The sequence below is a fragment of the Oncorhynchus clarkii genome, unplaced genomic scaffold (genome assembly GCF_045791955.1).
Source record: "Oncorhynchus clarkii lewisi isolate Uvic-CL-2024 unplaced genomic scaffold, UVic_Ocla_1.0 unplaced_contig_747_pilon_pilon, whole genome shotgun sequence".
Taxonomy (NCBI): domain Eukaryota; kingdom Metazoa; phylum Chordata; class Actinopteri; order Salmoniformes; family Salmonidae; genus Oncorhynchus; species Oncorhynchus clarkii.
In genome coordinates this window covers 174-14,847 of record NW_027260199.1, presented here as the reverse complement: position 1 = coordinate 14,847, position 14,674 = coordinate 174, and the positions used below count along the sequence as shown (strand labels likewise).

The following is a 14,674-nucleotide window of genomic DNA, read 5'->3' as shown; positions in this document are numbered from 1 at the left end:
TCTCTGGAGAGACCTGAAAATAGCTGTGCAGCAACCCTCCCCATCCAACCTGACGAAGCTTGAGAGGATCTGCGGAGAAGAATGGGAGAAACTCCCCAAATACAGGTGTGCCAAGCTTGTAGCATCATACCCAAGAAGACTTGAGGCTGTAATTGCTGCCAAAGGCGCTTCAACAATGTACTGAGTAAAGGGTCTGAATACTTATGTAAATGTAACATTTTTTTATTAGTTATACATTTGCAAACATTTCTAAACCTGTTTTTGCTTTGTTATTGTGGGGTTTTGTGTGTAGCTTGAGGGGGGGGGGGGGGGATTGAATCAATTTTAGAACAAAGCTGTAACGTAACAAACTGTGGAAAAATTCAAGGGGTCTGAATCATTTCAGAATGCACTGTATGTGGTTATAACAGTCTATTTCCACTTCTGACTTGAGGAATGATTAAGGACGTACAGTAGGACATGACAAGATGTGCCTTGGAATTCAAGGAGAACTCTGGGACTAGTATGCATCCTGCAGATTTTAAATGAATAATAATTCTGTAAATTGCATTGAAATAAATGAAAGCTATGACAGATTAACATCTTTAGATAGCAAATAGAGTTTTTTTTAGTTAATTCCATTCACACACAACTACATTGTAGAATCAACTTTTACCTGGGGTGTCATCTGCGACATTGTCAATGCGTCATTCAATGAAGGTGTAATTTATTATAGGACAAAGGACAATGCATTCTAACACTGGACAGTTTCCATGAACACTTTGGTTAAACGTGCTTATGCAATATTGATGTTCTTAAGTTTTGTTTTTTTGTGGCATAATTTAATTAATGTACTTCAGAAAAGAACATGATAAGTGATCGATATGCCCATGGGGTTAATAATAAAAAGGTTTGATTGGGAAATTAAAACTTATGGTACTATTGTTCGACAGTTTCAGAGCAGACACTTCAAACCGCAACTGTTACATTCAGATCACAGAATTTTGTAATAAAATTTTTAAAAAAAAATACAAATCAGAGATGAGCTGAAAAATGTAAATACTTCACATAAAAAAAGACACCACAAACCATTAGGAAAGATATGTCTTCTGTGAACCGGCACACCATTTGTGAGAAAGTCCCAAAAGCTGGTTTGTGAATGCTAAAGTCCATGCTGATCCACACTATATAACTCAGCCACTCTGGGAGGAAAATGGAAGTTGAATAAAATAACTTTCTTTATCGTCAAAAACCGACCCGTCAGAACCCGCCTACTCCTTCAGGGCGCTTGGTGTGTTTCTACTTCATTATCAAATAACAGGTATCAGCGTTAAAGTATTGCTTCAAGTCCATACTGGTGTAAGGGGAAAACCTTGGCCTGTACGCATAAAGCATATCAAAGTAGGAGTGCTGATCTAGGCTCCGTTTTGCCTACTAAATCAGAATGAATAGGATGAGGGACCTGATTCTAGATCAGCAGTCTTACTCTGAGCTGCTTTGTCAATACGGGCCATTGTCAGGTTTGTTCTGAGTCAGGTCTGAGGTGGGTGGTGGTGTGTCTCACGACTGGTTGAACTGGTCATCTCCCTGACGTACCAGTCTGGTAGGAAGGAGTACTGAGAGTCTCTGTGGATGGAGTAGGTGACGTCTCGGTGTGGATCCCATGAGAACAGGTGCACCACCCTGACAGAAATAAATAACATAGTTAACTAGAGTCAGAATGTTTCTAGGGAAACTCTTGACTGTATGCAATAGGAAGTTCTCTTAACCTTTACTTTCTGCTACCATTAAAAAAAGCTTATGAGCACTGTAATAAAATAAGTACTTTAAAAGAATCTTAACCATATCAAGCATCACCTTGGATCGTCTTCTGTGACCACACTCTTCACGAAGGACAGGAATTCACAGCAGAAGTTCATGCAGACAGTTGGCTTCCAGCAGTTGGTTTCATTCTGTATGAGAGAAGAGACAACCTCTTAGGACAAACAAGCACGCACATTGTTTTTAAACTCACAAAATAGGCATCCTATATTACACAGACCTACTGGGTTTCTGGTAGAAGACCTGTTAAAAATGTGTATGTTCTTTTTCAGAAGAAAATACAACTGGAATCGTACCTTGATAAGCTGAGATATCTTGGAGATGTGGTAAGTCTCCACAGACACAACCACTCCGTCATGATCACGGAAACCAGCTACGATTCGCGGTACCCCAGGAAGAAAGGACTGGGCCCACCACTTTAGTAGTTTAAACCTGGAAGGAGAACATACACAAGAGAAACATTTTAACTCTCTTGGGAAAATGTTCAAACTGAAGATGTGAGGAGCTAGCCTTGGTTCCAGTTTCATTCTGTGTATATTCATCAGCAAAATGTGTCTTTACCAGACAGTGACAACAGAACTGGTTACTGGGCAATTCCATGGTAATGGAATTACGCTGAGACTCAGATTTTTCACTTTAAAATGTATGTCTAACAAAAAACATTTAAAAGTTTAACAAACCATACAACTCTATGCACAGAGACTAATTTTAACAATTTACACTGATAATTTTACAAATACAGGAAGAACTGTGCAGATATAAAGTTTGGTAACAGAATAAAACTGAAGGAGATTTTACCGTAATTCTGTTACCAAACTTTGCACCTGCACAATTTTTCAAGTAAATGTTTTTTTTTATTGTGTAAATTGTTCAACATAGTCAGTGTGCATAGAGTTGTATGGATTGTTAAACTTTGAAAGTTAGTGCAGAGCGTATCTGTGGATAGTTTACCTGTGGAAGTTGCTGCGTTGTTTGGGGGTGGAGATTTCCAGTGAGGTCTTCATCTCGATGTAGTTGGCTGGAGGAGACGGGGCCTTGGGGTCTTTGTCCCGACAGTCCACCTCGCCAGAGAACAGCAGTCTGTGCTCGGCTAGCCGGGTCTGGACTACAGTGCAGAAGGCCTCGTTGGTGTTTACAACCCCACCTGGATCTGGAAGACTCTGGGCGTCATCTGAAAGAAGGTTACAGACATTTCAAAACAATCCAAGGCCTCCAACTACCATCCCAAGTATGAGAAATATTATGCATTTCTGGGTGTAGGCTTTTCAGGAACTGTACACCAATCTCAAGTCATATTGATATTAAACCATCAATAAAAACCCTCAGCAATCAATCATCTGAAAGTCCACCACAACATACAGTGGCTTGCGAAAGTATTCACCCCCTATTTTTCCTATTTTGTTGCCTTACAACCTGGAATTAAAATTACTTTTTGGGGGTTTGTATCATTTGATTTACACAACATGCCTACCACTTGAGCATGCATAAATATTCAACCCCCTCAAAGTCAATACTTTGTAGAGCCACCTTTTGCACCAATTACAGCTGCAAGTCTCTTGAGGTATGTCTCTGTAAGCTTGGCACATCTAGCCACTGGGATTTTTGCCCCTTTTTCAAGGCAGAACTGCTCCAGCTCCTTCAAGTTGGATGGGCCCGCTGGTGTACAGCAATCTTTAAGTCACACCACATAATCTCAATTGGATCGAGGTCTGGGCTTTCAATAGGCCATTCCAAAACATTTTAATGTTTCCCCTTAAACCACTCAAGTGTTGCTTCAGCAGTATGCTTAGGGTCATTGTCCTGCTGGAAGGTGAACCTCCGTCCCAGTCTGAAATCTCTTGAAGACTGAAACAGGTTTCCCTCAAGAATTTCCCTGTATTTATTCATTCCTTCAATTCTGACCAGTTTCCCAGTCCCTGCCGATGAAAAACATCCCCACAGCATGATGCTGCCACCACCATGCTTCACTGGTGTTCTCGGGGTGATAAGAGGTGTTGGGTTTGCGCCAGACATAGCGTTTTCCTTGATGGCCAAAAAGTTACATTTTAGTCTCATCTGATCAGAGTACCTTCTTCCATATGTTTGGGCAGTCTCCCACATGCCTTTTGGCGAACACCAAACGTGTTGGCTTATATTTTTCTTAAGCAATGTCTTTTTTCTGGCCACTCTTCCATAAAGCCCAGCTCTGCGGAGTGTACTGCTTAAAGTGGTCCTATGGCCAGATACTCCAATCTCCGCTGTGGAGCTTTGCAGCTCCTTCAGGGTTATCTTTGGTCTCTTTGTTGTCTCTCTGATTAATGCCCTCCTTGCCTGGTCTGTGTGTTTGGGTGGGCGGCCCTCTCTTGGCAGGTTTGTTGTGGTGCCATATTCTTTCCATTTTTGAATAATGGATTTAATGGTGCTCCATGGGATGTTCAAAGTTTCTGAACTTTTTTATAACCCAACCCTGATCTGTACTTCTCCGCAACTTTGTCCCTGACCTGTTTGGCGTACTCGTTGGTCTTCATGGTGCCCCTTGCTTAGTGGTGTTGTAGACTCTGGGGCCTTTCAGAACAGGTGTATTTTTACTGAGATCATGCAACAGATGATGTGACACTTAAATAAAGTCCACCTGTGTACAATCTAACTAATTATGTGACTTCTGAAGGTAATTGGTTGCACCAGATCTTATTTAGGGGCTTCATAGCAAAGGAGGTAAATACATTTGCACGTACCACTTTTCCGTTTTTTTTAAACAAGTTATTTTTTTCATTACAATTCACCAATTTGGACTATTTTGTGTATGTATGTCCATTACATGAAATCCAAATAAAAATCAATTTAAATTACAGGTTGTAATGCAACAAAATATGAAAAATGCAGAGGGGGATAAATACTTTTGCAAGGTACTGTAACAACTCAGTGCGTACAGCAAAAGAGGAATACAAGAAGCCATCCTCTACCTGCACAGGTGTACTGTTCAAATTTGTATCCCCAGTACATCATCTCCTCGTGCCTCTCGGTGCGGTTCTCCCGGTCCCGGCGTGCAGCCTCCGTCTCCACCTCACTGATGTACAGTGTCCCCCCCATCCTGGTCACAGCCAGCAGCCAGCCCTCCCGGGTCTCATAAGGTGTGGTCAACAGCTTGGTTAGGTGGCCGCGCCATGTCACAATGTCTACACCTAATGCACTGGTAGGAGAGGTTGATCAAAGAATACATGTCTGTCAGAACACACAGAACACACAGGAACACACAGTCATTCCTTGTGACTAGGAATCACAGAATTGACTGAGGATATTGTGTGTGTGTATATTGAATATTGTGTCCATCACAACTGATCCCATTCTGAAATGTTTATGGCCTTGATGACTGACAATTAGTGGGCCTATATCTGTATAACTAGACAGAAAGGTGTTGCTACTGATGAATAATGTATCAATCAAAATAACATCTCTTAAACTGACACTAGTGGTGCTTACCATGGGGAAGAAGAAGCAGCTGTGTCCTTCGACTGCAGCTTGGACCTGTTTGCCAGGATCCATCTGAGGATGTGGTCCAGTTTCTCCTTCACCCTGTCGTCCCTCTTGACGAAGCGGCCCCTGTACCCGTCCCTCAAGTCGAAGTTAGGACAACTCTTCTCCGGCTCCACGTAGTAACGCAGCTGCCGGGCATCATTGAAAAACCTGCGCTCAGAGTCCAGGGAGAAATGTCCCACCTCCACAGGCTGTTTGTATAAGGGGAAGTCTCTCTCGTACAGCTGTCGTTGTATGCTCAGGCTCTGGGTTGGGGGGCTAGATGGGGGTGTTGAAGGGCCAGCCGGGTGATGGTTCTGACCGGGTCTGAAGCGCTTGTGTTGGAAATGGCCTCTCCCACTGTCATCCATGTCTCTCTTGAATGTTGACTGGTGGTTGTCGTGGTGATTGGAGTTTGGATGTTGGGGTCTGTGGTGGGACTGGTGGCGTTGGTCCATGGTGATCTAGGAAGAGACAAATATATCTAGTTAATAATCATTCAAATAACAATCTAATAGTCAGTGTCTGACTCAATCTCTTCCAATCTTTCCTTTTTGTATACTACTCCTAATTAAAAGCCCAAAGCAGTCCAAATGTGACTTTCCTGTGTTTTTTTATATATTTTTTACATATTGCCACACTTTGAAGTGTGTGAAATTAAAAAATGATAATGCCCTTTTAGCTGTTTGAAAAGACTGCCTGAAATGTCAGTCTATTTAGGTGGGATGGAGTTTTAGCCTGCCTGGTGTAGATGAATTAATAGACCAATAAAAAAGGGAGTTCCAAACCTGGAGAAAAACAGACGAGGTTGGCTTAGATTGCTGACAGGAGGAAGGATGGCGGAAGCGGACACACTGATGTGGATTGGGAATCTAATGGCGGTAGAATTAAGGACAATTTGAATATAGTCCAAAATAATGGAAAATGGAGCAAGATAGGGCTGAGAATGACCCTTCGTATCTTGTACGAGTACGGTTTGTTAATGACGAGCAGCTGATCAGATTACTAATCTTGAAGAATCCATTTGATACAGTCAGGTCCATAAATATTTGGACATTGACCAAGGTATTATTGTTATTTTAGCTGTCTACCACAGCATATTGGAGTTTAAATTAAATAATGAATATGAGCTTTCATTTGAGGGTATTTACATCCAAAGCGGGTGAACGGTGTAGGAATTACAGCACTTTTTATATGTGGTCCTCCCCTTTTTAAAGGACCAAAAGTAATTGGACAATTGGCTGCTCAGTTGTTCCATGGCAAGGTGTGTGCTTTTCCTCATTAGTTAATTTACAAGTAAGCAGATAAAAGGTTTAGAGTTTATTTCAAGTGTGTCATTTGCATTTGGAATCTATTGCTGTTAACCCTCAATATGAAGTCCAAAGAGCTGTCACTGCCAGTGAAGCAAGCCATCCTTAGGCTGAAAAATCAAAACAAACCCATCGGAGAGATAGCGAAAATATTAGGTGTGGCCGAATCAACTATTTGGTACATTCTTTAAAAGAAAGAACGCACTGGTGAGCTCAGGAACACCAAAAGGCCAGAAAAATTACGGAAAACAACTGTGGTGGATGACAGAATAATTATTTCCCTGGTGAAGAAAAAACCCTTCACAACAGTTGGCCAGATCAAGAACACCCTCCAGGATGTAGGCATATCTGTGTCAGAGTCAACAATCAAGAGAACACCCTCCAGGAGGTAGGCATATCTGTGTCAGAGTCAACAATCAAGAGAACACCCTCCAGGAGGTAGGCATATCTGTGTCAGAGTCAACAATCAAGAGAACACCCTCCAGGATGTAGGCATATCTGTGTCAGAGTCAACAATCAAGAGAACACCCTCCAGGAGGTAGGCATATCTGTGTCAGAGTCAACAATCAAGAGAACACCCTCCAGGAGGTAGGCATATCTGTGTCAGAGTCAACAATCAAGAGAACACCCTCCAGGAGGTAGGCATATCTGTGTCAGAGTCAACAATCAAGAGAACACCCTCCAGGAGGTAGGCATATCTGTGTCAGAGTCAACAATCAAGAGAACACCCTCCAGGAGGTAGGCATATCTGTGTCAGAGTCAACAATCAAGAGAACACCCTCCAGGAGGTAGGCATATCTGTGTCAGAGTCAACAATCAAGAGAACACCCTCCAGGATGTAGGCATATCTGTGTCAGAGTCAACAATCAAGAGAACACCCTCCAGGAGGTAGGCATATCTGTGTCAGAGTCAACAATCAAGAGAACACCCTCCAGGAGGTAGGCATATCTGTGTCAGAGTCAACAATCAAGAGAACACCATCCAGGAGGTAGGCATATCTGTGTCAGAGTCAACAATCAAGAGAACACCCTCCAGGAGGTAGGCATATCTGTGTCAGAGTCAACAATCAAGAGAACACCAGAGTAAATACAGATGGTTTACCACAAGATGACCAGATTACAGTTTTCCAAACAACATCTAAAAAAGCCTGTACAGTTATGGAACATCCTATGGACAGATGAGACAAAAAATCAACTTGCACCAGAATGATGGCAAGAGAAGAGCATGGAGAAGGGAAGGAACTGCTCATGATTTGAAGCATACCACCTCATCTGTGAAGCATGGTGAAGGCAGTGTTATGGCGTGGGCATGTATGGCTGCCAATGGAACTGGTTCCCCTGTATTTATTGATAATATGACTGCTGACAAAAGCAGCAGGATGAATTCTGAAGTGTTTAGGGCTATATTATCTGCTCAGATTCGGCCAAATGCCTCAAAACCATTGGATGGTGCTTCACAGTGCAGATGGACAATGACTTAAAGCATACTGAAGAAGCAACCAAATACTTTTTTAAGGCAAAGAAGTGGAATGTTCTGCAATGGCCAAGTCAATCACCTGACCTGATTCCAATTGAGCATGCATTTCACTTGCTGAAGGCAAAACGCCTCAAGAACAAGCAGGAACTGAAGATAGCTGCAGTAAAGGCCTGGCAGAGCATCACCAGGAAAGAAACCCAGCATCTGGTTATGTCTATGTGTTCCAGACTTCAGGCAGTCATATGCAACCAAGTATTAAAACGCACAATTTAATGTATTATTGTTAGTTTGTCCAATTACTTTTGAGCCCCTAAAATTGGGGAGGACCACATAAAAAGTGCTGTAATTCCTACACTGTTCACACGATTTGGATGTAAATACCCTCAAATTAAATCTGAAAGTCTGCACTTTTCCTTTCACATCCTTTGTGTTGGCATACAGAGCCAAAATGAAAATGACTTGGTCAATGCCCAAATATTTATGAACCTGACTATATCCGAACTGGTGGAGAGTGCTGGGTAAAGTGAAGGCTGTGATGATCACGAGAGGCGGGCTTGTTTTGATTTTTTTGTACTTCTGCTGATCAGAAGGAACGTGTGTTGCGTCTCACCCAAGTTGATAAGTTTGACATGTTGTGTGTGTCTCTTAGAACAGGGGTAATATCTGGCGTCTCGTGGGAAGTCGATGCACGTCGGATGAATTGTGTGGTGAATGATGAAAGGGTGAAGAGTCTATCTGTTCTTTTGTGGAGTCTCTCCCTACTCAAGTGCAGTTGGGGTATATAAACTACAGAGTCAGAGTATTTATCCCAAGAACAATGCAGTGTGATCACTGTAAAGCTTTTGGACATGTTTCAAGTGTTTTCAGAAGGGAGAAGACGAGATGTCCAAGTTGTGGAAAAAAATCATGTCATGTGTTTTAAAAGTGATGAAAATGTTGCAATTGTTGTAGGAACCACGAAGCCAGGTCTTTGGAATGCCCGACAAGGAAGAAAGAGAATGAGGTGGCCAAAGTCAGGGCTGTCCAGAGCATTTCATATGCAGCAGCTGTTAAAAAGGTTGAGTGTTCGAATGGTGCTCGTCGCCATGGTGGTGGATAGGCCTTCACTGCAGGTTGCAGCGGTTGACTTTCACCAGCAGGACCCAAATATTTAGAAGGTTAAGAAGGTGGACTTGTGGCCTTTATAGCTATGGTGATTAATGGTACTGCCATGGTGGAGAGAAAGTCCAGGAAAATAGATATCATTGTGGATGCGGCGGAGCGGTTCCTGGGATTGAAACATTTCTCAGCGGAGGATGGAGTATTGTCACAAGCCGTACCACCCTCTCAGGCCCTAGAGCCTGTGAAGGGAGATAGTGAGATTTGAAGGAAGGAAGACCAACAATGCAGTTAAAAAATATGGATAAGAATAAGAAATAAGGCCTCCCGGGTGGCGCAGTGGTTAAGGGCGCTGTACTGCAGCGCCAGCTGTGCCACCAGAGACTCTGATGCAAATAGTCTGGGTAGCCATTTGATTAGTTGTTCAGGAGTCTTATGGCTTGGGGGTGAAAGCTGTTTTGAAGCCTCTTGGACCTAGACTTGGCTCTCCGGTACCGCTTGCCGTGCGGTAGCAGAGAGAATGGTCTATGACTAGGGTGGCTGGAGTCAGACAATTTTTTGGGCCTTCCTTTGACACCGCCTGGTATAGAGGTCCTGGATGGCAGGAATCTTGGCCCCAGTGATGTACTGGGACATTCGCACTACCCTCTGTAGTGCCTTGGGGTCGTAGGCCGAGCAGTTGCCATACCAGGCAGTGATGCTCTCGATGGTGCAGCAGTAGAACGTTTTGAGGATCTGATAACCCATAATAATGATAATATTTTCAGCCTCCTGAGGGGGAATAGGTTTTGTTGTGCCCTCATCACGACTGTCTTGGTGTGCTTGGACCATGTTAGTTTGTTGGTGATGTGGTCACCAAGGAACTTGAAGCTCTTAACCTGCTCCACTACAGCCCCGTCAATGAGAATGAGGGCGTGCTTGCTCCTGTAGTCCACAATCATCTCCTTTGTCTTGATCACGTTGAGGTAGAGATTGTTGTCCTGTCAACACACGGCCCGGTCTCTGACCTCCTCCCTATAGGCTGTCTCGTTGTTGTCGGTGATCAGGCCTAGCACCGTTGTGTCATCAGCAAACTTAATGATGGTGTTGGAGTCGTGCCTGGCCTGGCCAAGTTTTGTTTTGTTTTTGTCAATGTACTATTTTTATTTGGGTGGATTGAGTTAGTTTTCGATGTCATGTATGGTTTTGGTGTTTTCCTTGGTTTTTCAACCCATCCAGTTGGTGGCGGCAAAACACCTTTCTGTGTTCTAGTCTGCCACAAAACCCACAGAAGAAGCAGAAGTTCCAAACATCTCTGCCAAGAGGTTGCTTTTCCCCTCCCCACTCCTAGCAAAATTCTTGTTTGAGAAATTGCTCTTTGGTAATAAGCTATTTAGTTTCTTTTTGATTTGAATTCAAAACAATCCCTGTAATGTACTTGATTGTTCCCCAGAAATGATTTGATATTGAGACTTTTTTTAATTAAAAAAATACAAATAATGTCTGCATTGGACCTTTAACTGATCTGGAAGAACAGGATGGATAGATGGGGAGACAGAATGGGTCAATCACATTGCTTCTTCCTATTTATTAATGGAGACTGCAGTCTTTCTAGAAAATGTTTAGACATCGCTCTCCTTTGGGATGCAAACCACAGAAGTAGGCTGGCTAGCTAACTAGCGACTAACATACAGTATGCAGCAATAACATAGACACCGGACCCAAACCTTCGGCTTCTGCCACTGCTGTCTCGTATGACTGGCTGAAAGCACGCGTAACTAAATTAGGTAGTTATGTGGACTAGATAGGTAATATCACTGTATTGGTTATTACATAAATACTGTAATATGTTACATCAGACGTAATAACAGATAAAACATTTAAAAAAAAAAATACTCTACCCTCCAGTCAATGTAACTTCAGCATTGCAAATGCATGGCTAGCAGTCTAGCGAGCTAGTTAGCTAGCTAACAGTAAATGCACAATGGTATTAACTTAGTAGCGGTTTCCTTCAACACAAACTGCATGCATGATACATTATGTTATGCATGCTACTCTCTATGTTTTGATCAAGCAAAGCAGATGCAACTCATTTTGCAAAATGTGAATTTACTCACCACCGTCTTATTAGCTAGCTAGCTAACGTTACTTCTGTTTTGCAGGATGTGTAACAGTTGATCCTGACGGATAGGTGGCGGTATGTTTCGGAGTCGGGTGCTGTCTTGTCATTCTGACAGAATCATTTTGTCCGATGTATGTTTAAACGATTGGCAAATCTTGTTTGACCAAGAGTTGCTACAGCAATGCTTACTTTAAGTCAGGTATGGACATTCATTTTATTGCTAGTGAATATACTTATGGAAAACAAACCAATATTTTGTAATAGTACCGTTATTATAAAGTTTACCGTAGTAGACAAATGGCTAGAAGCTCGTTTATTTTAACGTTAGCATGCTGCTGTCTGTCTTCATAATAATAACAACTACCTACTGTAGCTAGCCACTAACGTTAGCACTCCACAACGATTGTTAATGTTAATTGTTAATGTTTTCATGCCTCTCAGTTATGAACCGAAAACGGGCCCTTATATCAGACACGTTTAAAGTGAACAAACGAAGAGTTGGCAATGAGAAGCAGTTTGGAGCTGTCAACAATGGAGAAGGTGCCTTTCCTCAAACTTAAATGTAGCTATCTAGCTAAATGTGTCAGTGTTTGACTTGTTGTACGTCTCCTTTCTTGTCCCTTTCTTTCCCCAGCGGGACCACTGGACGTCAAAGCCACCCTGCAGGACCTTATGACATTATTCCCACGCAAACTCTTCAATGACGCCCTTCCACAAATTGTCCTAAAACACCAACTCTACAGCATACACAATGATAGGACCCAAGTGGACAGGCAGCTTGTAAGCCCAATGAATATTGCTGGAGCAGTGTTCTTCAATCCTGGTGGTCTCAATCAAATGTGTTATTTTTTTTATTTTTATTTAACCTTTATTTAACTAGGCAAGTCAGTTAAGAACACAATCTTATTTACAATGACGGCCTACACCGGCCAAACCCGGATGACACTGTACTGGGCACTAACAAAAACCTCCACACTTTGGTCTCCAGGACTGGGTTCGAAGAACACTACTAGTCCTGGAGAAATATTCAAATGTGTTGTCAATTTAGACCATTGCCTTGGTTGATCCATCTGTTAATGTCCAACATCTTCATTTTCATCATCTCTTTGTTAGAGTGACTTGAGGGAACAGGGGGAGCTGTTGATGTTCCAGCTGGGTTTTGACGCCGAGGCCTTTGGGTTGGTGTTCGCTGCAGACTACAAGGCTAAAGTCCTGGCTGGGGAGGAGGGGAGAGGGACACGGGGCACAGTGGATAAATTCCTGGAGAAAGTGCTGCCCTCCTGCAATGACCTGAGCTTCAACAAAGACAAAATGCTGAAGGAGTTTCTCTTCACAGACTCAGATATAACGTACGAGGGAAATTGCTTTCTTATTCATTAATCTTGGTCTCTTCATGTATTGAAAGTCTTTGTTTGAATGCGTTTGTACTGTAGCTTGTTTCCCAGACACAGATTAAGCCTAGTCCTGGACTAAAAGGCTATGTCAATGGAGATTCTCTATTATACATGATTTTTAGTCCTGGTCTAGGCTTGATCTCTGTCCAAGAAACCGGCACTGTGTGTGTGAGATTCTTTTTTTAATGTTTGAGAGGGTGGTCATCTATGCTGCATCTTATCCTTTTCATGTATCTGAAAGTCTCTGCTTGGAAGCATTTGCTCCATTGTAAATGAGTCACGAATAACTTGTGCTATTTCCCACCCCCACCCAGGCAACTGGTGAAGTCGGGGGTTCTGACTGTGAGGGACGCTGGCAGCTGGTGGCTCTCCATCCCCAACTCTGGCAGATTCACCAAGTACCTAATACAGGGTCAGCTACCAAACAAAGAAGTAATTAGCACTACTTTGCTAATGGAGTGCTGACTGTTTACTATCTTCCTCCCCCTGACCCAGGCCGTAAAGCTGTGCTGGGCATGGTTAAGAAGTCCAAATATAATGAAGTCTTAAAGGCAGAACTGGAGGAGAGGCAGACCAACTCACAGGTTAAATTCCAGATCAAGTACCACATCCATGACATCATTGGTGCAGAGCTAGTAGAATGGTGAGACTGGGTTTCATGTCAGTAGGACCAAGAGTTTTCCCTGAACATCATGACACTCTTACACACACCCACCACTTATGCTGCTGCCATATTGTTTACTATTATGATCTGTCCTGCTACCAGTCACTTTCTCCTAATCCCTGCCTACATGTACATATCTACCTCAACTAATCAGGTATCCCTGCACATTGTAAGTTTGGGACTGACCCTGTATACAGCTTACATGTTCCTTTTTTTTCTCCTGGCTTTTAACTTGTACTCTTTTGATATTGACTGAATACTGGGAAGGGCTTGCAAGTTAAGCAGTTTACTGTACTTGTGCACGTGACAACTTGACTCCTGGGCGTAGCCATCAACTATTCTTGTCGACTGACGTGTATCTAATACAATTGGTCATGTTGTACCCACCTTACCAGCTCTTTTCTTTTTTTAGTATACCCACAACTTCAGGAACATTGTTACGGTGTGTGGACTACTGAACTCAACAACCTGTTTCATGGAAGAAACCCTTAAAGCAACTGAACATGACGAGAGGCCATGTTACACCAAATGAATCTGGTTAATAATTTGTTATTGCCTTGTTTTTCTGGATTTTTTTTTCTGCCAAATAGGTAAACCCAAAGTGAAACCTTGTAGGTTGAAATGCCAATGGTGTAAAATAAAGCCTTGTCTGGTTTGTAAATAGTTTAAGGTTCCTTGTTGACTTGTTTTAAGACAATTGCAACGTGTGGACCCTACAACCAGCTATACTTATGCTCGGAGTCCTCAAAGGAGGAAGTACAATAGCACGTCAGTCCTTAAGAAAAAGCTTAAACACTAATTGCGAAACTAAGTGCTGTAACTACTGTAAATATGAATTCCTCAATTGAGAAGCTAAGTACTGTGACATATGAATACCTCAAATGTAAAGGCAAAGTAAATGCACAGTATGTTTAATTCAAATTTAATGGTTCTCAAAAAAGTGACAAATTGCTTTATCCATAAAACCAAAGGGCCACATTGGCTCAGTTGGAGCGCAGCTTGATGCCTGAATAACAGTTACATATCTTGTAGTTCAAATAAGTAAATGCAAAAAATATCAAATGTATCAGTATATGTAGCACATTTCATGCCATCTGCATTAATTACAAAAGGCTAGACTTGTAGGAAAATTAAAGGTTTATTTGTAGTTGGTAAACAATATAGCGCTCATAGTTTGTTTAAAAATACAGTGAGTGATTAACTTCAGTGGAATTTTTAAAAATACAAAATAGCCAATTGAATTCAAATGATGAATATATACACACTACGTCGTTACTGACTGTAGCTTAGTTAGTGTTACAACATTCCTCAGTCATTTAAATGCTCTCTCCCTTGCTCC

The 14,674-nt window shown here is 42.2% G+C and overlaps 2 protein-coding genes across 3 annotated transcripts; one reads left to right on the top strand and one right to left on the bottom strand.

The window, feature by feature from the left end:
- Window positions 1-206: 206 nt before the first annotated feature.
- LOC139401250 (decapping and exoribonuclease protein-like) lies at window positions 207-11,337 on the bottom strand. The gene is made up of 7 exons (XM_071145626.1): window positions 11,273-11,337; window positions 5,260-5,756; window positions 4,743-4,969; window positions 2,752-2,971; window positions 2,097-2,232; window positions 1,837-1,931; window positions 207-1,662 (listed from the first exon to the last, which is right to left on the bottom strand). Exons 2-7 carry the CDS (start codon window positions 5,748-5,750, stop codon window positions 1,512-1,514), a joined length of 1,320 nt encoding a protein of 439 aa, XP_071001727.1. The 5' UTR covers window positions 5,751-5,756; window positions 11,273-11,337; the 3' UTR covers window positions 207-1,511.
- Window positions 10,499-14,001, top strand: LOC139401251 (inactive serine/threonine-protein kinase 19-like). 2 transcript variants are annotated; one of them, XM_071145627.1, is made up of 8 exons: window positions 10,499-10,536; window positions 11,318-11,476; window positions 11,719-11,817; window positions 11,912-12,057; window positions 12,391-12,626; window positions 12,986-13,083; window positions 13,167-13,314; window positions 13,748-14,001. In XM_071145627.1, exons 3-8 carry the CDS (start codon window positions 11,721-11,723, stop codon window positions 13,791-13,793), a joined length of 771 nt encoding a protein of 256 aa, XP_071001728.1. In that variant the 5' UTR covers window positions 10,499-10,536; window positions 11,318-11,476; window positions 11,719-11,720; the 3' UTR covers window positions 13,794-14,001. The 2 variants fall into 2 exon arrangements, with proteins under 2 accessions (XP_071001728.1, XP_071001729.1); XM_071145628.1 differs by lacking the exons at window positions 10,499-10,536; window positions 11,318-11,476 and having other exon boundaries at window positions 11,711-11,817.
- Window positions 14,002-14,674: the final 673 nt, after the last annotated feature.